This window comes from Colias croceus, chromosome 16 (genome assembly GCF_905220415.1).
Source record: "Colias croceus chromosome 16, ilColCroc2.1".
NCBI classification, from domain to species: Eukaryota; Metazoa; Arthropoda; class Insecta; order Lepidoptera; family Pieridae; genus Colias; species Colias croceus.
The window spans coordinates 1,946,287-1,968,616 of record NC_059552.1 but is presented as its reverse complement, the minus strand read 5'-3'; the positions used below and the strand labels follow the sequence as shown (position 1 = coordinate 1,968,616).

The window sequence follows — 22,330 nt, the reverse complement described above, 5'->3', positions numbered from 1 at the left end:
AGTGTTTGGTAATGATTTCCTAGCTTAAATAAGCGGTATGGTAGTTTTTGTATATGATACAAAACAACAATGAAATAAACGAATAAGTATATATTTTATGAAGTATGATCATAAATAACATGAAATAATCTGAAATTAGCTAAATTAAGCTTTTATAGGAAATAAAGAAGAATTAATTACTGTCGATTATAATGACAACACATTAACAGATAAAGGATATGTCAAGTAAAGATAAATAAATGTTGATTATGGATTTAAAACATGATCAGTATTAAAATAATAAATTCCAGTAAATTTATCTAACATCGGGCTATCGAGCCGACTCATTCGTCGACTAACTCTAAAAAACATTGAGAAGCTAATGTAACTACTTATAATTTAGACGTTCTCATGTGAATACTTATTACTGAAGAACTAGCGTAATTTTATTTTCTCCTATCTACCATCATCTATACGAAAAACTACTATTACATACCCGTTTATCACCCGAAATGGTGCAGATCTTTTAACTGCACTATTCTCACGAAATTTCAACACAACGAACAATGTGAAAACAACTTTTAATCTACAAATGAGTCTTTCAGACACAAATAAAGTTTAAACCAATTCGTTTCAACAACAACGTTTACATAAACTATACCTGAGCTAAGACGACTATAAAACAAGGAGATTAACGAAAAACCACGCACAAGTTTCATCTCGTATTATAAGATAGTAATCGTTGTATCGGCTTAGCTCATCCAGTTACAACAAAACTACGGGTCTACACTATAAATACACTCACATCAACTTTCGTAACAAAATGTACGCATTGCTTATCTCTCGAATTTTTATTGCAATATGAGTAATACATCGAAAGTAATAAACTTCCATTTTTATTACACTAACTCTCCCATATGGAGTAATATTTACAAATACACATTTACTTCGTACCATATATCTTACTTCCATCTAGTATATTCTTTATCCGACACAATATTCATGTCTTATTAGTCTATGGTGTTTAGAAAATCTAATTATTTTACTTGTATTCATATAAAAATAACTAGCTGGTGCGTTGTGCGCGGGCTGCAAGCAGCCCGCGAGCCCCTTTTGCCCCTGGGTTGAAGCTATAGGGCAGTCATTTGAAAATATATTCGAATTTTCTGTGCATTTGTTACATCTGCTAACAGCGATTCTACAGTCAGTCGGTAATGCTTATAAATTCCCAATTCAAATATTTTCTATTCTGGAATGCTGTCGACCTTCGAAGGTGCGTTGTGCGCGGGCTGCAAGCAGCCCGCGAGCCCCTTTTGCCCCTGGGTTGAAGCAATAGGGCAGTCATTTGAAAATAAATTCGAATTTTCTGTCCATTTGTAACATCTGCTAACAGCGATTCTACAGTCAGTCGGTAATGCTTATAAATTCCCCATTCAAGTATTTTCCACTCCGGGAGGCTGTCCACCTTCGAGGGAGCGTAGTGCGCGGGCTGCAAGCAGCCCGCGAAGCATCCCAGGGCAGAAATCTTCAGTCATTTGAAAATGCATTAAAATTCCCCGTAAATTTGCTATTATCTGCAAACAGCGATTCCACAGTCAATCGGAAGTGCTTATAAATTTCAAATTCAAATATTTTATATTCCGGGGGGCGGTTCACCTTCGAGGGTGCGTGGTGCGCGAGCTGCAAGCAGCTCGCGGCTCATCCCAGGGCAGAAATCTTCAGTCATTTTAAAATGCATTCGAATTTCCTTTCCAATTGTAACATCTGCTAACAGCGATTCTACAGTCAGTCGAAACTGCTTATAAATTCCCCATTCAAATATTTTCTATTCCGGGGGTATCCACCATCGAGGGTGCGTGGTGCGCGGGCTGCAAGCAGCCCGCGGTACATCCCAGGGACAAAAATCTTCAGTCATTTGAAAATGCGTTAAAATTCCCTGTCAATTTGTTATTATCTGCTAACAGCGATTCCACAGTCAATCGAAGTGCTTATAAATTCCCCATTCAAATATTTTCTATTCCGGGGGGCTGTTCACCTTCGAGGACGCGCGGTGCGCGAGCTGCAAGCAGCTCGCGGCTCATCCCAGAGCAGAAATCTTCAGTCATTTGAAAATGCATTCGAATTTCCTATCCATTTGTTACATCTGCTAACAGCGATTCTACAGTCAGTCGAAACTGCTTATAAATTACTTATTCAAATATTGGTTAAATTTTTGAAACGTGATCCCGAATTTTATTTTTTTGATGTGTCTAATCAATAGCGGTGACTTTTCATAATAAACTGTTCAAGACAATAAATGTGTGAAGATGTATAAAACATATTGAAAACTTCAAGTCATCATTAGTAGCGTCGTTTAAAATCAAATTCATTATGCTTTCGGCACTAAAAATATCTAAGTGAAAGCCATAGCACTAAAGTCAAAGGGTGTATCGAATAAGATATCGTTACACTATAAAAATAACTACTTTAAAAAAACCGACTTCAAAAACGGAAAAGTAAAAAATAATTAATTAGTTACTACAGATTATTTAGTTGTGTTATTCACTATATAGGTTTGAAGTCGGTGCCAAGCATAAGCACTTATTAAACTACGCTATTTTTTGATACAAGAACTACGATTATTTCGATACAAGAACTACCTACTTGCAATTCAATTACATTATTCGCAATACAAAAAATTGGCTATTTTCGATACAAAAACTACACTACTCTTGGTGTAAGTCCTACGCTTATAAAGCGTGAACGATTGGCTCATTCACTCAATAAATGTGTGAAGATGAATATATTATTACGTATTGAAAACTTCAGTCTTTTTAGTAGCTTCGTTTAAAATCAAAATCATTATGTTTTCGGCACTAAAATTAAGAACCTACTTTTCCGTTTTTGAAGTCGGTTTTTTTAACGTAGTTTTAATAGTTTTTAACCTACGTAGTTTTTTTGTTTGAGTGGGAATCGCCCTAAAGTCGCTTCTGTTCAAGAGTTTACTTAACACGCTCGTCGCTTAATCGCTCCTCGCTACCTATTTGAATATTTACGCCGGCCGCTGACGTGACTTGCTCGCTTCGCTCGCTTGGCTAGTGCAGTAGTTCAAAAGTTAACCTAACTCGCTCGTCGCTTCGCTCCTCGCTACTTCTTTGAATATTTACGCCGGCCGCTGACGTGACTTGCTCGCTTCGCTCGCTTGGCTAGTGCAGTAGTTCAAAAGTTAACCTAACTCGCTCGTCGCTTCGCTCCTCGCTCTTTCTTTCAATATTTACGCCGGCTGCTGACGTGACTTGCTCGCTTCGCTCGCTTGGCTAGTGCAGTAGTTCAAAAGTTAACCTTACTCGCTCGTCGCTTCGCTCCTCGCTACTTCTTTGAATTTTTACGCCGGCCGCTGACGTGACTTGCTCGCTTCGCTCGCTTGGCTAGTGCAGTAGTTCAAAAGTTAACCTAACACGCTCGTCGCTTCGCTCCTCGCTACCTATTTAAATATTTACGCCAGCCGCTGCCGTGATTCGCTCGCTTCGCTCGCTTGGCTCGTGCGGTAGTTCAAAAGTTAATAAATATTTATTACTCCGGGAGGCTGTCAACCTTCGAGGTTGTGCGGTGCGCGAGCAGCAAGCAGCCCGCGGCGCCGTCTTTTGCCGTTGCTATTCAATTACCCTTCCTACTATGGAAATTTCCATACAAAATTTTCGAAAAAAAAAATTTCGCTTTTTACCAAATATTTTTACATGCCTGGAAGCGGACCAGGTTTTGAAGCATTTTTTACTTCGGCGACCCCGCCCTACCTGCCACCGGTTCAGAGAGCCGTTGAATTTCGTGATGTATGGAAAATGGAAACCGAGGGTCGGAGAGAAATTTTGAGTATGCAGTTTTGTAAATATGGCCGATTAAAGCACAGAAGTCAATTTTCAGACCGATCGTGACGGAACCGGCGCCACCAACTTGCTTTGAAAAATTGGCCATTTTTGAAAAAAAAATTGCGTCCAATTTGAAATTTCTCGATTGCCCTGGGAGCGCCCCATCTTCCTGATCAATTTTTAGTTCTACACCCCCCGGCTATCTAGTGCCGTTTTGGAGAGCCGTCGAATTTCGCGTTGTATGAAACTCGGAAACCAGCGATGGAAACTCGATTATGAGTATGCCATCTCAATGTGCGGCTCGACTAAAGCCCCTGTGCCAAGTTTCAGCGCGATCGGACCAGAGATGACCATTTTAGAATTTGTATGGCGGCGGCCATTTTTTCCGCCATTTTGAATTTTTTTCACTATCTGTGGTAATTGCTCGAGGTCTACTACAAGTTTAGTTTGAGCACCCCAGATGTAGCTGCTACCGTTTGCGCGGGCCGTTGACCGTCTTCGAGAGATGAGGGAAAGTTTAAGATTTCGGATTTTTCTGGATATCCTGGGAGCTGGGCGAGTACGAATGCATCATTGGTGTATTTCTCCATTGCACCACCTCGTCTAAATTTACGTTTTTATGTTTGCGCCAAAAATGGAAAAATTCCAAAATCGAGCGTCCCACTGTAGCTCCCTGGTAGCGTCCCAGGGTGGTGATCATTTTTAGTTCCGGGACCCCCCACCCAACTCGCACCGTTTCCGCGGGCCGTTGGATTTTGCGTTGTATGAAAGTTGGAAACTGGGGCCCGGAGCCACTCGAACGGGGCACCGATCGATTCGCCGGCTCGAACAGAGCACGTGTGCCAAATTTGAGACGTAAGGATTCATAAACGGTGATTTTGGCAAAGTACGGCGGCCATCTTGTTTTCGCGAAAATCCCCATTTTTCCACCACCCCTGGTAATCACCACCAGTTCCGAGCATTTTTTGTTCAGACACCCCCCCTCCAGGTATCACCGTTTTTGCGCACCTCCAGGGGTCCACCCTCTTGTCCAGGGTGTTGGAGTTCGCTATATTTTTCCGGTGGTCACTGGGAGCACCTCTACACGTCCACGTCGAAATCCCCCCAACTTTCCACGTAGTTTCCGAGAAACCCGATGTCAGTGAGTCAGTCAGTGAGTGGTAGTGTAGCTTTATATATTATAACAACAGACCGTTTATTTTCTAGCAAATATCTACAATTAAATTAGATAATCACGGAACAGTGAGGGAAGCCTGTGGACTTAACTAACAGTATGTTACTGATAATACTAATTTGGTGTGTTTCGGTGCGTGCAATAGCACATTCCTACTTCGATTAATATATGTGATGTACTTATAGTAAAATTATTGAACAATTCCATTCAAAAATTCCTTTGAACCGTGATTGAGGCAGACAGCTCCGAGACCGGTGTTACGGCGGATCGTGCGATCATCGACCAATAAGAGGGAAGCAATCTGTTAGACGCAAGTTCCCATTTATCACTGTTCGCATGGTTTACCTACGTGACGTTCACATCGAACCTAATTTCTACCCCTATATCAATCCTGACATAGCTCAGAGCTGCTTACTAGCGATTTTTGCGTCCGTTCGGAACAGTGGGTACTATAATTCTTTCAACCTTTAGCGAGCGTCCGAAGATGCATTAGCATCATCCGTATGTACTAAAATTATGTCATCTAATGTAAACTAGCCTTCGCTTGCAACGTTACAAACATCTAAACACATTCAACAACACATATTATAAACATTTAAGACGAATCACACAATACGGTTTTATTTCACTATACCATTCCCTGTTTTCCTATCTCTTGCTGTGTTTATTAAAATATGAATAACTTTGATTTAACTAGATTATCATTAGGTATCTAATAATCATGAATTACTTTGACATATCAAAAACGCGGCTCGAAATTTTTTATTTATTATTATTATTACGACAAATTCTACGATACCCTACAAATGGGTTAATGTGGTGTAATATGACGCGCTTAGATGCGCTAGATAAGATGACCTCAAAAGTACAAACTACGAAACTTTAGAGTATGAAGTGGATAGGTACGAACGAAATGAATTACTAAACGATTCTAATCTAGGAAAAAATTTTAGACTACCTAAATTGTTATGACTAAATTCACAAACCTCAACAATGATTTTAATATCTAAGACTTTAAGTGGTAAAGTGCCGTTAAGTGTGTAAAAGACATTACAATCAGTGAAATCGTGAGATTACAAATCAAGAGAAGTTTGTGTACTAATTTTACCCTGTACTCTAGGATTGTTATTGAAAATACAAATACGTTATCAATAGTTACAGAATTAGATACTTCCAATAAGAATAGACGCGGAGTCCAACGATCAGTCATTGTTTTGGGCAAGCAATGTAAGAAACTATGAACAAGCATATACAAAAATGAACGACAATTCTTAACTTAATCAGTTGGCTTTTTCGAAACTATGAAATAACTGGCAATATTTGGCACAAGTTAAAATTGTAATTAATTAAATGAGTTATCAAACTATCTAAGAATACCGAGTATTATAAAAGTTATATTTTACAATTGGCAGTCAATTGTTTTATCGAAACCTAGTCAAACAATATCACTGACGCGATTCTTGTTATCATTAAACTTATTTGGCATCATAATATGAGATTCAATAATTATTTCTGATACCTAGTTATTCCTAACGATATCTACATCTTTTATTACATCTACAGGGCATATTATGATCGTCATATTCATATTGTCCATATTATTTTTACGCGAGTACGCAGTTTATAAAATATTAAATGTATAATTCACAATACTTATTTAATCCACACCTCAACTACGTGCCCTACACATTGAGGACGTTCGCACGAAAATATTATACGTATTTACGGCGGTCTATTAATTAGTTCATTTGAAATTGCTTTTATATTACTTAAAGTGTATTTAACTTGAGCTCATATTGTATTCGAAGTAAACATTACTTTAATTTAATCTTATTTATTTTGATACATCGATGACGACACTTCAGAACATAAAAGTCGATACAATCATCCTATAGATAATCAATGTTGTGCGTCGTATTAAATAATTATTGTAAACAAATGCCGAAGATACAAAATAGACTTATACGCAATGTTGACCGGCGATTTCTTATAAAAATAGCTATGGCAAATCTGGCGTAAACACAAAACGCCCATTCCGTTCTCGATTTCACTATCGACGGACACAGTCTAATAGTTTGTATAAAAGACGGTTTGAACGCTCGCGGTAAAACGTCCAGCGCACCGAGCGCGTGGCACCACACTGAGCACAACGAGTCCTCGCCAACAGTTCCCTGCTGGGAGCTTTACATGGATCATCCGTGCCACCACATGACGATCAGCTCCCAGAACGTCTTCGGCGGCGAGTGGCCGAAGACGTAAGACGAATTTCAGAGACCCGGGTCACCTTCCGAACCCATTTTGAGCAACTCCAACTTCTTCTTCGCTATCTTTGAATAGAGGATATCTATCGGTTTCGTGTTGTCGTAAAAAGTGGGCGCTCTAAATATTATAAGAGCCGTGCCGACGACACATGCTATCGTAAACGCGAATAAGAAGATCCTATCTAATACCATTGCTACGTACTTCCAGTCGTCTTCCACCTGCAAATAAAAAGTTACTTTAGAGCATGTCTCAATCAGATCAACTAAGGTGATGAAAAAATACTTACGCTCTCAAATTTATCTTTATTTTTCACGTGTTGCGCTATAAACCTCGATCCTTCTATAGTCTTTTCCATTTCCCTAACAAAAGGCTTTTCTAACGACGGACTACCATCGTCTAAGTCCAAGCGACAAGGAGATCCAGGGGGAGGGGAAAATAGCTCGTCGTCACCACCTGGAGGGGGAGGGGGAGAAGGGGGCATTCCTGGCAGCTCGTATTCTTCGCAGGCCCACTCTTTGAACTTGCCGTCCATATCGTCACCACCGAAGACATCAGTCAGCACCTACAACAATAGTTTATTTATTATATGAAACAGACCATGAACACATGAAAATTCTCAAAGTTCCAAGAACTATTTTTAAGTAATTAAATTACAGTTTAAGAATACATTAGAAATCTTATTACCACCCCATTGAATATGAAGTGAAAAAATTATCAACTTAAAATCTTTTACAAACGCATACGTTAAACAAAACAAACGAGTATGAGCAACTAAACATTATTTAAGAAAAGAAAATTCCTTACTCGACACTTCGTTAAAAAAAATAGGCTGAAATGAACACGTCAGTGCGCGGCGCGTAGTCAATGTATCGGTAGCTTAAGCCGGCACACAATTAGTCTCGAGTAGGTTTCGGGTTTCGGCCGCGTGCCGGCTCGTATATCGCGATCTATCCGCAGCCACGAGGGGAACATAAATAACAAGAACCTCGCGCTCGTTAAGCCCGCTGGCGTTGAGTAATAAAGGAAAATCGAAATGGAATGAAATTGGGCTGGAAACGATATTTTAGCGATACACTTCAACACAATGAGTTTAGAAAACGTTTTTCTAAAGTCCCGCGGCTGAGGACAATTAAAACCGTTATTGTTGACGGCTTCGATTTCGCCTTAATAGCACGCTGTTTGTATTGAATCAATTCCGATGGAAATGTTTTGAATGAAGGAAATACGATGAGAAAAGCTGCCGTGTTTTTCTCTTTAAAAGGATTCCCTGAGAAACTTCTTTCTTTTATTTTACAGATTTAATTAAACGCTGCGCCGGTGTATTAAAGCATTTTTTGTAAGTCAGGGTGATGAGATTATTTTATAGGAAAAATATTTGGAACGTTCTTTTAATTAAGTTGGAATTAAGGATTAATATCTTACCTCAGTAGGTTTGTCATTATCATCATCATCGTCATCGTCGGGCGGTTTTTCTGGTCTTTGTATACACAATATTTTAGGTAAAAAATCTATAAAGACTTTGCGCACCCACGGAGCCATATTGTGAGTGACTGGGGACCTAAAATTTACATTTAGCACCACGATAGTGACAACTACTGATAACGTGACTAGCATCATTGTAAATAATAAATATTTGCCTAACAAGGGGACAGTTAGTGACGTTGGCGGAATAATTTCTGCTAACAATAAGAAGAACACGGTCAACGATAGAAGAATGGAGATACAAAGCGAAATCTTCTCTCCGGAATCAGAGGGCAGGTAGAAGACTAACACTGACAGGAAAGAGATTCCGACGCAGGGAATGATAAGATTGACCGTGTAGAAAAGTGTTTTTCTTCTAAGAGTAAGATTAAAAATGATGTCAGGATAAGGTTCTTCACAGCACGAGTAGAATTTCTCATTTCGCGTAGCAGGTACCCGCATGATGTCCCATTCCACTGAAATATAGTACTCCGATAAGTCGATGCCCATTCCTATGTGGTCTGAATCCGGCGTCTGTTTCAAATGTCTTAGATCCACCTGAAAATTAAAGAGTTTTGAAATACCCAAGATTCAACAAATACATAAATTAACGTTTCTATTCCTTACATATTTTTATAAATAATTAAATCTAATATTAAGCACGTCGAATATCCATCATTGTATAACGTTCTCTTATTTTACCGCCATTAAAATAATACCTTAAAAGCATAAAAATAATATTATAAAGAAAACAGCAACCTCCTCTGAACAAGGAAACAAAATTCGAAAAACATTTTTGTGAACCTTAACGCATATGGCATAAGACACAGATAAAAAGCTTTAGTTTTATTTATGTGAAGGCCGGAACCACAGGATTTATTGGCTTCCTCAGTTCGATTGATGACGGCGTCTTTCAGAGGCCTATCGTCGTTAACTGTATTCCAAACTTTTATCACACCCTGCGCTTCGTTGCTGTATTATTTATTATTTGCCGATATTTCTTCTGACGCAAAGAACTTACACAAAGAAATTCGATATCTCTTGTCTCCTTGGAATGTATTTAAAGGGTGAATGCATAAGCAGGACTTCAATTACAGGATTCTTTCAATATTTCTCTGTATTGATATTGTGTTGCTGCTTCGCGCAAATGTTTATCTCGGTGTATGAATTTGAATAATTACATGCCATCTATTATACTTTTAGATGGTTTTCATAGAACAGTATAATTGAATGCATGTATTTGCATGGAATTTAAATATTTCAATTCAATATTTTAAAAGTTGTCTGTTTTACTTCAAAGAACATGAATATTGGTATTTGTAAATATAACATTTTCATAAAAAAATTTGAAATGCAGTAAATTTAAATATTAATGGAAATGTTTTAGTTAATTTTTGAAAATGTTGTATATTTCATTTAGATGAAGGCACAATCTTTTTACGATACATGCACAACTAGTTACAATGATTTGAATCTCTTTCCAAATACTGTTATTAGTTCGTATATTGATTTATCCAGAGATAGCACTTTCTTGATATACCATAAAGTTAACGAATCTTACTTTCATATTAAATATAACAATAATAGTTACCGTATAACCGTCATAGCTCCACGAACCGAACTTCATAAAGCAGGTCTGCTCATCAAATGGGAAGTACTCGACGTCGATCTCACAGAACGACTTGTAAATGGCGGGCGGCTTCCACACCACCTTCCCGTCGTGGTGCAGGATGGCTTTCGTCATTATCGTCACCTCGTAGTTGCCGTCCGCACTAAGACAGACAGAATTAAACGTTAAAAGGTGCTAAATAGTATGATAAAAATACAATCACATACCGGATACAGACAATACATATCAAACGAAATCAAAAGTCTTTATTGTGCACTAAAAGTAACAATACTTAATAAGATACAGTTGCGACGGAAAGGGCTTAAGAAATCAGCAAAATTGTGGCAGTTACTTTTACAAGTCTAATGTTATTTTAGATCTGTATAGATATAATATAACACATTGAAGTATCAATGAACGTATACTTAATTTTGAAGAAAAAGAGGATATTCCATTTTACGAAAACTCAAGTAAGTACATCGGTAAGTTTATAATGATAGTCGAAGTTTGTGAGGTTAGGTTAGTTTGGACCCGGGAAGTAGGGCCTAAACAAAGTGCCCAGACTATATCGCGAGTGACAGCTGGCAAGTCATAAACAAACATGAGTACAGAAATAGGATCTGTATGAGGAATCCTTCCTTGTTATTTTGCAATTCACGATTTTATATTGATTTTGTGACCCTCGCTTCGAACAATGGTTGGTTGAAGAAAACTGGAAATATTATCTTCTATACCTTCTATTTCTGATAAAAAATATATATGTGTAACCCTTGCTTACAAAGTGATCTCCGCTAACCCACCGTAAAAAAAGATCACATTACAATTCAAAAACGAACCCTAACTAGTCACGATAATACAGTATACACTATTAATATGACTATGACTATGACTGACTGACTATGAATACAGTATATAATATTAAAAAGATTACCACAGTTTTGTGGGTGAATATACACATGGCAATTCATATTAACGCTTAAAGCATGCATAAGAGAATTTATAAGCCGTCCTTTAAAAGTGATAATCCTTATTCACCCACTTATCACTAAATACCCTTGTGCGAAAATATTAATGGCATTAATAACATCATTCTCGTTAATATGGCTTAATAAATTGCCCAATAAGAATTATTGGACATCAGTTATGACAGTCCATGTTTATTCAATTACTTTGGACAGCAAATAATTGGCCAATTCAGCTTAGAATGTATTGACTTATGTGACATGCGTTTCTCTCTAAGTAAATTGGACTATTGTGACTTGACTAATATATTTTCAACTTTATTTTTCGTGTATGGTAGATATACCTGTCCTATCCTACCTACCGATCAGTTGATTGCTAGGTTTAACATTTAATAGGCCAACGAATTATGAAAATATCTATGAGTTTAGAAAAATGTTCAATTTTTATTTTTATAATCAAGGCACAACCGATATGGTCAAAAGGGTTTATAATGTTGTCAAAACGAAATTAAAGAGAGATTATAAAAATAAGACTGAAGATGAAATCAAACAGATTCCCAATTTTTATTGCATGGTGACATAGATAGACAACAATAAATCGCTACTATCAAAACCATTTAAGAGTGGAACGAAACGACAGTAATAAAGATAAATGATGGAACAGAATCTGTTTATGATAAAATTAAGCCGTCAATGCCATCCCCGACACTCCGATCCTTAAACACTTGACGGGCTTAAGCAAATTGTGTCATAACGTCTAAAAGCTGCCATACCTAACTTTAACATCCGTGAAAATTGTCTCATAAAATATAGGTCGCCTTGTCTTCCATTAGGCTAACGTGGTGCCATTAAAAATAAAGTTTACACGAAATATTCGCGGCGAGGGCTTTTAGGTAAGTCACAGGTGCATTACTGTAAGCTCTAGAAGCTTAAATGTAAAAATATTACAACTACATTAACGTGAGAGCGTTTATTTGTAACGTAATACTCGGTAAATAGTACTTAGACTGGCTGCTTGGTTTGTTCGTTAAGAGTCATTTTTACGTGACTTATAGGCTTATTATGATGCTTAAGTTAGCTGAAATATTGAAGGGGCCAAGGGGACATTATAAAATAAGAAAATTTACTCTCCGAATTTTTTAATTTATAAAATAATTTTATTTTGACATTCAATTTTTCGATTTCATGTATTAACATAACTTTATGTTATACATGACTTTAGTCATGTGAATTAAAAATTAACTCCTTGTTAGGAGTAGACATAAAATAATACAAATTTCTCAAATCATTTACACCTCTTTTTAAAGCCACAAATATTGAACCATCTTTTCTATTCATGGTTGAAACTGAAACGAAGTGAGAAAAAATCTTCTGATTAAACAATTTTCCATAAGTAAGTTTATCTACAATCATATCATCGATACATGTAGTACGCTACACGACAACAATAAACAAAAGAGTGGCTTTAAAAATCGATCAATGCACAATATGAACACAGGAACCTTTGTCACAAAGATTTATAGCGTCATAAAGGGATTGTCTGCCCGATATTCTATGGAAAACTCATGTAGAAAATCGGCTTAAAGTTTAATTCTATGGGGTGGACATACAAGATGTAACACTGATAATTATCAATGTATGTATAGTGGGATGTATTGTTGATAATGTTTTTAATGGAACTGTATTTTAAGACATGTTATGTATGTTAAAAAATGTTTCATAATTTTATGATATCAGTAACATAAATAAATTGAATTTGTTGTTAATTTTTATAAAACACAAAACCAGAACGTTTACCTATTACTACGTAAGAAGTGATATTCTATCTCATGAAATATTTTTAACGAGAATTCGTATAAAAGCCTGTTTTGATTCTTACATCTTTTTCTCTAATCTTTTAAGCTTACACATCAAACGTATTCGAAATCAGACTAACAATCAACCGTATCGCTTTAAGACCTCCAACATCCAAACCACTAAAAGTTCACAGAAGTCTTCAATCGAAATCATTACCTTATCTAAGTGGTCACAAAATCCTCAATTGACCTCCTTGTAATTACGGAACAAAGTAACATCTGTTCCATTTGACACAATTTACTTTATTGTACGTTTAATTCCACCTTGATGCTATTTAGATTAAAGCTTGCACTTATCTTGCATTCCGCCTGGCCAACTTCGGTCGCTCTCTGCCACGGTTTAATAAATCACATTCAATTTTCAACTTTACTTCGTAGGATTTAAGTTTTCAAATGGATTGATACTCTTAATGCGCAGAAATGCGGTGAGCCGCAGTGATAATGGTGACTTCGCAAATATATGGGGTTTTTAAATAAGCGTTGTACTTGCGATAACCTCGGGCTTAAGTTGGCATGGAACGGGGAAGCGGTTTCGTTAAATACCCAATTTATAGCTGTAGTTTAAAATTGGCAACTCACTGGTGATTATTATTTGGAATTTCATACTGTTAAAAGTTGAAAAACAGACATTAAAATAGATAAAGTAATTCACAATTTTGCGAATATCAAAGAAAATATTGATCAATTGTTATTTAAATGTTTCATTGCATAAATCCAAAGTTGATATGAGAGTAAATTTAAAGGTAAAATATGGACACAATTCATCCAAATTATTTTTCATAAACAAAACCATTCCTACCTTTACATTACCTACCATAGTTAAATTAACTACTAGGAAGAACGTGGACAATAATTATTAAAAATATACCATACCGAAAACACAAACATTAACAAGCTTCGTGCAAATATGCCCGAAAATTACTCCAGCGCCCTGACATGCGGATAATTCTTCCGTACAAAAGCGTGGGTGATAGCTTCACAGTTTTTGTCGGCGAAATAGCTACGATAAACTTGTCGAGCAACCGTGATAATGCAAAATAATGGGCAGCCGTCCGAGGGAATAAGGAGATAAGGGGACCACCAAATAAAATCACATTTTATATAAGAAGTTTGCGCTCATTGAAAGAAATAGGGTCTAGCGAAAGTTCCGGACACAGGTTCCTTACGAACTTTCTTAAATTGATTTCAAAGTAAACAGCCCGAGTTAGATGAATGTCGGGAGTTTGTAGGGCGTTTAATTAAATCCTCTTTTACGGATTACGAAGACACCATCTTGCTGGAAGCTGCAATGAATCCCATTTCATTCTCTGATGTGTTTAAGTTTGTGAAAATGCCAGTGTATCTTTAGTTTTAAGGATGTTTAGAATGTGAGTTAATCACGTAGGTTATTCTAGACTTCAAATTAGCTCATGAGTTTATATTATATATATATAGCTGATAAGATTTTGTAAAAGATCATGATTATGAACTATCAAAGAGTTTTACAAAAATTTGGTATACATCGACAGTGCAAATGCAATAGTTGGCAAGTATAGATATACTTAATTAAAATGTACCTTTAGCAATTCTCCCTTACAGTATTCGAAAATAAAGTTATCCAATTTTGAAGGTAGTCTTATAGTCGGCAAGTATAAATATAATTAAAACGTATAGCAATCCTTTCTTACCGTATTCGTTGAAAATAAAGAGATTAAACTTTGAAGGTAGTCTTTGAATGTCAAAGAATTTACAATAGCATCGTAGAATCCTAGAATTATTTTTGAAAGAAAAAAGTACCTTACGACAATATATATAAGGGTGACTTACTTATTATATAACACTATATCTGGCAGCCATATGTGTTCAGAAGGCACGTGCAACGTATCTACACCACCGTAATCGTCAGGGTTCCATTTGAGCTTGTAATCGTTCCACTCCTGCGAACAAAAGCAATTTATCAGTATCTATATGTTTATGGACTATTTACTAGCTACGATTTTATGAGCAAATATTATGTTGACTGGACTTTCATATCAACGTATTTTACATGGATTTTCTTGGAAATTGGTACAGTTTTGGTAAAGTTTTGGTACGCAATTTTTGACATTAAAATTAATTATCATTAATATTATTTACATAAAATTTATGTTAATTAAATAATAATAGAATTAACAAAAATTTTAAAGAGGAATAAACCCTTTATTTCTCACACAACGACACGTTTTTACTGCCCCGTATTCAGCCTCGTAAATTCAGCAAATATTAAAAGCACTTTAAGATTGACATACTCAAAATAGACTCAACAAAAAGGCTGTTGAGAGCTTGTAAAGTGAAAAAATGGTCAAGCAAAGGCGCTCTCAATTGACGCCTCAGGGCTAGAATCAAATAAGGCCACAATTTCCGACAAGCGACCCCAACATTTCGTTGTTTGTCCCTTCAAGCGCTTTAAACGCTTTTGAAATATGCCCTTTGCGCTTCAAGCGGAAAATAATTGAGCCGTTAAAACAAATGTTTCAGATGCGTAGCCTAGAAAGGAGGTAATTGTTTACAATTTTTTGTCTGACGCTTTTACTGAAATTGTTATTAAAGTAATAAAGATAACAATAATTATAAAACAAAATTTTTTTATTTGTTTGTAAAAATTAAACTTGTTAAGAACGTATAGTCTATATGAAATACAATGTTTTCAAGACCTAATGACGCACGACGCAAATTTAAAACTCCATCAAAGTACTGGCAATATACAAAACCCTATAAAGGTATTTAAAGTGATTTTTATAATGAAAACATGCATTTTTTATATTCATAAAAATACATTTCTATTTTTAGATTCAAAGGATTACATTTTTAATAACCAAGCATGTTAAACATAACAAGAAAGCAAAGACCCGCGCAGCGTTCTAACGAAAGTCAATTATTATTTTGACGAGGTTTCGCCGAAATTACTGTTGTTAAAACTCAATTTAAACTGTGTCTACTTAATTTCGAAACGTCTTTGTGAGTAACCAAGGAAATGTAGGTCGTATGCCTGATGGTGGGAGGCAATAGAATTTCATATGCACGTTGAGAGCAATTCTTAACTTTTATATGCTTTCATTATATACCTTTATGTTATTTAATTCTACATTCGAGGGTTGTGAGAAATCATTATTTTGATAGAGTTTGTTATGTTCCTTGAACTAATAAGTAAATCCATACTAATGTTATAAATGCGAAAGTAACTCTGTCTGTCTGTCTGTTACTCAATCACGCCTTAACTACTGAACCAATTTGCGTCAAATTTGGTATAGAGATATTTTGATACCCGAGAAAGTACATACAATAGGTTTTATCCCGGAAATCCTACGGGAACGGGTTTTTCTTTGAAAACGTGGGCGGAGCCGCGGGCGGAAAGCTAGTTAATAATAAGAGTAAGAATTGAAGTCGTAATAAACGATCTTTTTACTTCAAGAAATATTGTTACCAAGTGTGTGGGCAAAGTTAATCTGTAAAAAAGTGTAAGTTATATGAAACTGTAGTTCTTATCTTTTTTATTTTAAAATTAAATTTCAAAAGGAAATTCCCATAAACATCTATATCTATACATATAATAAATCTGTAGCCTTCTACAGATTTATTCTACAGATTTATATTAAGGGTCAATTCTGTACATTGAAAATATTGAAAAAATAAATAGCAGGGGGTGTTACTGGATCGATACCAAACCCAAATATGTGATTAAAAAAATTTTTGTCTGTCTGTCTGTCTGTCTGTCTGTATGTTCAGGCATCACGTGAAAAATAACGGTTCGATTTCGATGAAACTTTGTATAATTATACCTTATTATCCTGGGCATAAAATAGGATACTTTTTATCCCGGAAAATTACGTAGAAAAAAATAAATCTTCATTTTTCCGCGCGGACGGAGTCGCGAGCGGAAGCTAGTTCTAAATATTTACGCAATAATAAGTCAAAATTTAACAAATCCCCGCACAGTGACAATATAACATACAAATTTTAGATACATAGTACACAAACATAAATATTGCCATGGCAAGCTATTATTTCAAGACCATTCGGTTTTTAATTATAAAAATAATTAAAGGTACAAGTCCGAGACGGGCCGCAGACCGCAAACTGCAACAGCAAACTGCAAGCGACACCACTTGTTTCTATGAACATCTATGAATCGCTGCGCGTTGCGTCTGCAGGCAGCAGTGTCGCCGCGCTTGGAATCAATTTCATAGATGTTCATAGAAACAAGTGGTGTCGCTTGCAGTTTGCGGTTGCAGTTTGCGGTCTGCGGCCCGTCTCGGACTTGTACCTTAAATTTCAATTTGAAATTGATGAATCTACGTCAGTGGTAGAGGCAGTATATTAATCATAAAATTCTCACCTAACAATGACAGGAGGTGATAAGTTAAAACGTTGATTAAAAATGTATATTGAAATCCCCAAAAAACTCAAATAAACACAAAGAACAAATAAAATCCATCGATTTAATCCAATCAAATGGCAAAAAAAATCATCTGTCACACGAAAATGACATTTAAAAATTAACGAATAGGTACCATCAACCACATTCCGTAGTGAAAACCATTTATTTTAATATTTCCAATTTTCGTTTAGAATAATAAACGCGTTCGTTCTATGTGACGTGACTTTTCGATTACATGCCAATCGAGTTCCCGCCTCCGATATTACCTACTTTTTCTGATCCGATTGTGTTTTGTATGAATATTAGATTTTTATAGTCAAGCCTTTTTTGTACATGCCAATAACTAGCAATAAAAAATGAATGGAAAGTTATGAACATTTTAATTTTTGAGTGTCTATTTTTTTAATCGATCAATCGATTTATGAATGGGATTCACCGTGTGTATTTTATGGATTATTCCAACTGTTACACAGAAAACAATAGAAAAAACGAGTTAAATTTATCCTGCCCTCCAAGCCAGAGGTCGGGTTCGATTTCCACACGGGGCAAATATTTGTGATGAACATATTATTATGTTTGCTCTGTGTCAGGGTGTTAATTATCTATATAAGCATTTATTTAAAATTATATATGTATGTTTATCAGCCATCTGGTTTCCACACAAGCGAAAGCTTAGTATGGGATCAGATCGTGATCGCCTCAAAAACTTGTGTTACAATACGCAAATATGGAGAGTTCAATTGTTCAGAATTATTAACTCATTCATTTATTGAACGAAAAATCAATCATATCCTTTCCACAAATCACACCAACTAAAACACAGTAACAGAAACATTATACAATTATCACAAGTGGAATCACAAGTTCCAATGTTTAATAAAGTATTCAGACCGCGAAAGAATAACTTTTGATGCGAATGAAATGCCAAATATCAACAAAGCTAAAACAAACTTTGCCGAATTGTTAAGCAAAAATGTCGGTACGTTTCTTTCTATTCCAAATACAGAAAGAATTTCAGGTAAGAACGTATTTGAAATTCTTTTATTTTTCATAAGCGTCTTTCACATCTTTTATTTTATGCCTCTATGTTTGAGCAAACAACGGTTGGAAGGAATTGTTTACTTTTATGTGTATAGGACTAGCTGGAGCCCGCGGGTTTGATCGCTTCGGGGCCAGGTAAAAATCCTAGGTGGTACTAACTGTCACGGACGATTCTACCATACCCGTGGCCCCGTCGTTGATGCGGCTTGACGAAACACAGTGTGGTTTTGGTCGGTGGGAATCCGACATAACCCACGGCCCCTTCCCCGGAGGCCGTGGGAATCTATGCAAGATTTACCCTTAGATAGACTTAAAAAAAATTGGTACTAACTATAGTATCAAATTTCAATCAGATCACATGAGCGGTTTTTGCATAATTGAGTTATAAACACTATAGACACACATCTATGCATTCATACCTACATTTAAATTCTACATTTACCATATTAGTAAAAGCATTTAAAAATAGATACATAAATAAGATTGGTCAAGATAGGCATAGCAAACAAAGGCAATCGATTCAACAATACTATGTCATGGAGATAGAAGACCGGAGACTGATATTTCCTACCCTTTCCACTATCTTACAATCTTAACTATATCCCTAATGCTATGTAAGGGAGGATCTGCTAGTAATTATGCTGAATAATTATGGTATCCCGCCATTAATGTAAGCCGACTGCTTGTTTAGTGCAAATTATATATAGCTTGTTTATTCAGAATTTTTTAGTGAAAATTGATTAATGGAATATTCGTTTAATTAAATGGGTAATGGGTATATTATAGAATTAGTATTCCAATAATAAGAGGTAAATACGGCAAGAAATTGTTCTATCGTTGATCTATAGGCACAAACTAAACATAATAGAAGTAACTGCGTTAAAAACAACGGACTTCAATAACGGAAAAGTAAAAAATAAAAAAGATTTGATATTATTAATATATATATACTACATAGTATTTAGATGTGCTATTTACTAAAAATGTTTGATGTCGGTGCACGGGCCTAATACTAAGTGCCTAGTGTTTGTAAAAAAATATACCGGCCGAATTGATAACCTCCTCCTTTTTTTGAAGTCAGTTAAAAAGCATGTGTGCCGAGCACACGTGTCAGAAGTGAAACTACTTTGGCAAGATTCAAAGATACCAAAATTGTCACCTTACACCTTGAAGTTTTACTCCAATAGATACTTTTAAAACAAGCTTTAATTGCGTGAGTATAAACATTCAACAACACAATTGATCACAAAAATAAACGATTTCTTCGCTTTTATTAAATTCCCTATCAACTAGGTCAATAATGTAAATGGTTCTGTTTTTCAACCATTATATTGTTATCAATTCGCTCGATCATTTGTTATGTACATCAGTTTGAAGCCCATAATAAGTTCGATCGGCCTTCTAAGCTTTCTATTATTCGGTAAAATCACTGAACTGAATATTTTCATGGACGTTATTTCTCTCGAGACTAATGCGTTAATGTTCGATTCTATATTGAAATCTATTTTCATGGAATGTTTATTTTGAGAAGTTGGGGATTGGGAAAACATTATAAGGCTAGAACACACGTTTATCTGAAAGTTTATTAATATTGAAGGCGATTATAACGTAAGTACTCGGTTTAAGTGAACAAATTAATATTATAGGCGTCTGATGTTTAAACATTTTCAAGTGTTCACTATCCATTGTGATATTCTTGGCATACTGTTTTTCAGTTTTCCATAAAGCTGATACCTACATATTCTAATAGTGATATTTTTGCTTGTTCTTGCCTTTATCCTGATTGCCTGGAAGGGATCACTTATAAGTGATTAGGCTTTTGTAAGCTGCAGTAAGGTTTCCTCTGTGTGCAACTATATTGTAGTCACTACATAGTATAAAACAAAGTCGCTTTTATCTCCCTATGTCCCTTTGCATGCTTAAATCTTTAAAACAACGCAACGGATTTTGATGCATTTTTTTTAAATAGTTTTAGTGTATAATTTATTAGATTTTAACAAAGCGGGCGAAGCCGCGGGCGGTAAGTGTAAAATAAAATAGTAAATTCTAATACATATTTCTTTAATCTCATAGTCCAGTTTTAAATATAAGAGAGTATCATGAATCAAACTATCTGATATAAATCTAGTACAGATACAATATCGTTATTTTTTTATCGTATCGTATCGGACGGTCGTTTATCATTCATGCTAGGGGAGCATTTAACACATTTTTGAGAAATCACATATGAAAATGTATTGGTAATTTGTTTTAGGGCCGATTTTTCAATGCCCAGATAAACAGCTAGATAGACTTTATTCTTCAGTTAACAAAATATTCAATTTTTCAATAGACGAATAGGACTTATCTATCGAATAACTACGTTATTTGAGGAATAAATCTATCTGCTGCTCCAACGGCCAGATAGCGTGCTATTCGACGATTAGACGTTTGAGTTGACAACTGACGCGTCTTTGGGATATTTTCGTATGTAATATCATAGAGCGTAGAATTTTTACTATAAAGCCTCTTTCTATAAAATAATTATCAATTAAAATCATATTGAAATTGATGTTTTTGATAGTACCTACTGATGATCATGCCATTGAAAATTTGCCGGACGCTGCCTTTATGTCGTTTCCATCGTAAAATATATAAATTTTAACACAAATTTAATCAAAACTCTTTACTCGAATCAAAACAATAATCAACAATCATAGAACACAAGATAAACTTAAAATGCACTCCTGACGTGAGTCATAATGACGGTTGTTGACATATTGCAAGTTGACTCTATCCCGCTCTAACCTGACTAATTTAATATGTTTGTTTCGCCACTCCAAGAGCAGAGCTGCCAATATGGAAATATTTGGTCAGATAGTTATTCATCAAATAAATCACGATTGAAAAATAGGCGAGCCGTTATGAGTTAGATAAGCAATTGAATAAATCTATTCGAGGGGTAGTTATTAGACTGTTTATCTGGGCATTGAAAAATCGGCCCTTAGTAAGTTTTTGCAAGAATATTTTAGTGGGACTCTAATTATAAGTCACGACCTCATTAATAGTTTTAATAAGAACAATATCTACTACACTGGTAATGGTAATGGTGGTGAATGTTAAAATTAGGGTGCTTTTCCACAAATAATGTGCGAGGAATGAGGATGTGTAGCGAGGAATGTGTTTGTAAATAACCAATAGTATCGCTTCAAACTTCAAACTTAATAATGCAATATGATTGGTTTTATTTTCGAACACATTCCTCGCTACGCATCCTCGCATATGGTGGAGAAGCATCCTTATGGTCGGATAGATATTTGTTTATCTTTTACGCCTAAATAGTTGATCTCGATGCATTTTAGTTTAAAGATAGATATAGTCAAGACAAACATGCAGCCTACTTTATAAAAACCTATATAACACAAAAATTATATAACATTGTCAAATTTTTTATCTGCGCAATTTGTTTTATTCTTTATTTATGTCACCAAAGTTTCACTGAGAAATTGTGCGATGCAATAAAAATGTTACGATTCAAGTGAACTGTATGATTTATATTTTATTTATTGGATTTGTTATTACGATTCGTGCTGAAGTTGATGTGCAGTGGGTTTTATTTGTTTATTTTAGATTTATTCTATTTATAGCTGAGAACTTTTGAAATTATTTTGTGGTGTTTTCTTTTTATTTAAGGGCGTTATAATTTAATTGTTTAAAAAATTATTGTTTTAATCAAATGAATTTAAATTGTATTCAATATAATAGG

General features: G+C 35.5%; 1 protein-coding gene across 1 annotated transcript in view; it reads right to left on the bottom strand.

Moving 5' to 3' along the window:
• Positions 1 to 5,010: 5,010 nt before the first annotated feature.
• LOC123698597 (acetylcholine receptor subunit alpha-like 1) overlaps positions 5,011 to 22,330 on the bottom strand; it is a 204,427-nt gene continuing 187,107 nt past the window's right edge. Inside the window, exons 6-10 of the mRNA XM_045645306.1 lie at positions 14,955 to 15,064; positions 10,313 to 10,493; positions 8,683 to 9,279; positions 7,547 to 7,822; positions 5,011 to 7,478 (exon numbers count right to left, since the gene is read on the bottom strand). Coding sequence (XP_045501262.1) covers positions 7,266 to 7,478; positions 7,547 to 7,822; positions 8,683 to 9,279; positions 10,313 to 10,493; positions 14,955 to 15,064 — 1,377 coding nt within the window. The 3' untranslated portion in view covers positions 5,011 to 7,265. The remainder of the gene's footprint in view (positions 7,479 to 7,546; positions 7,823 to 8,682; positions 9,280 to 10,312; positions 10,494 to 14,954; positions 15,065 to 22,330) is intronic.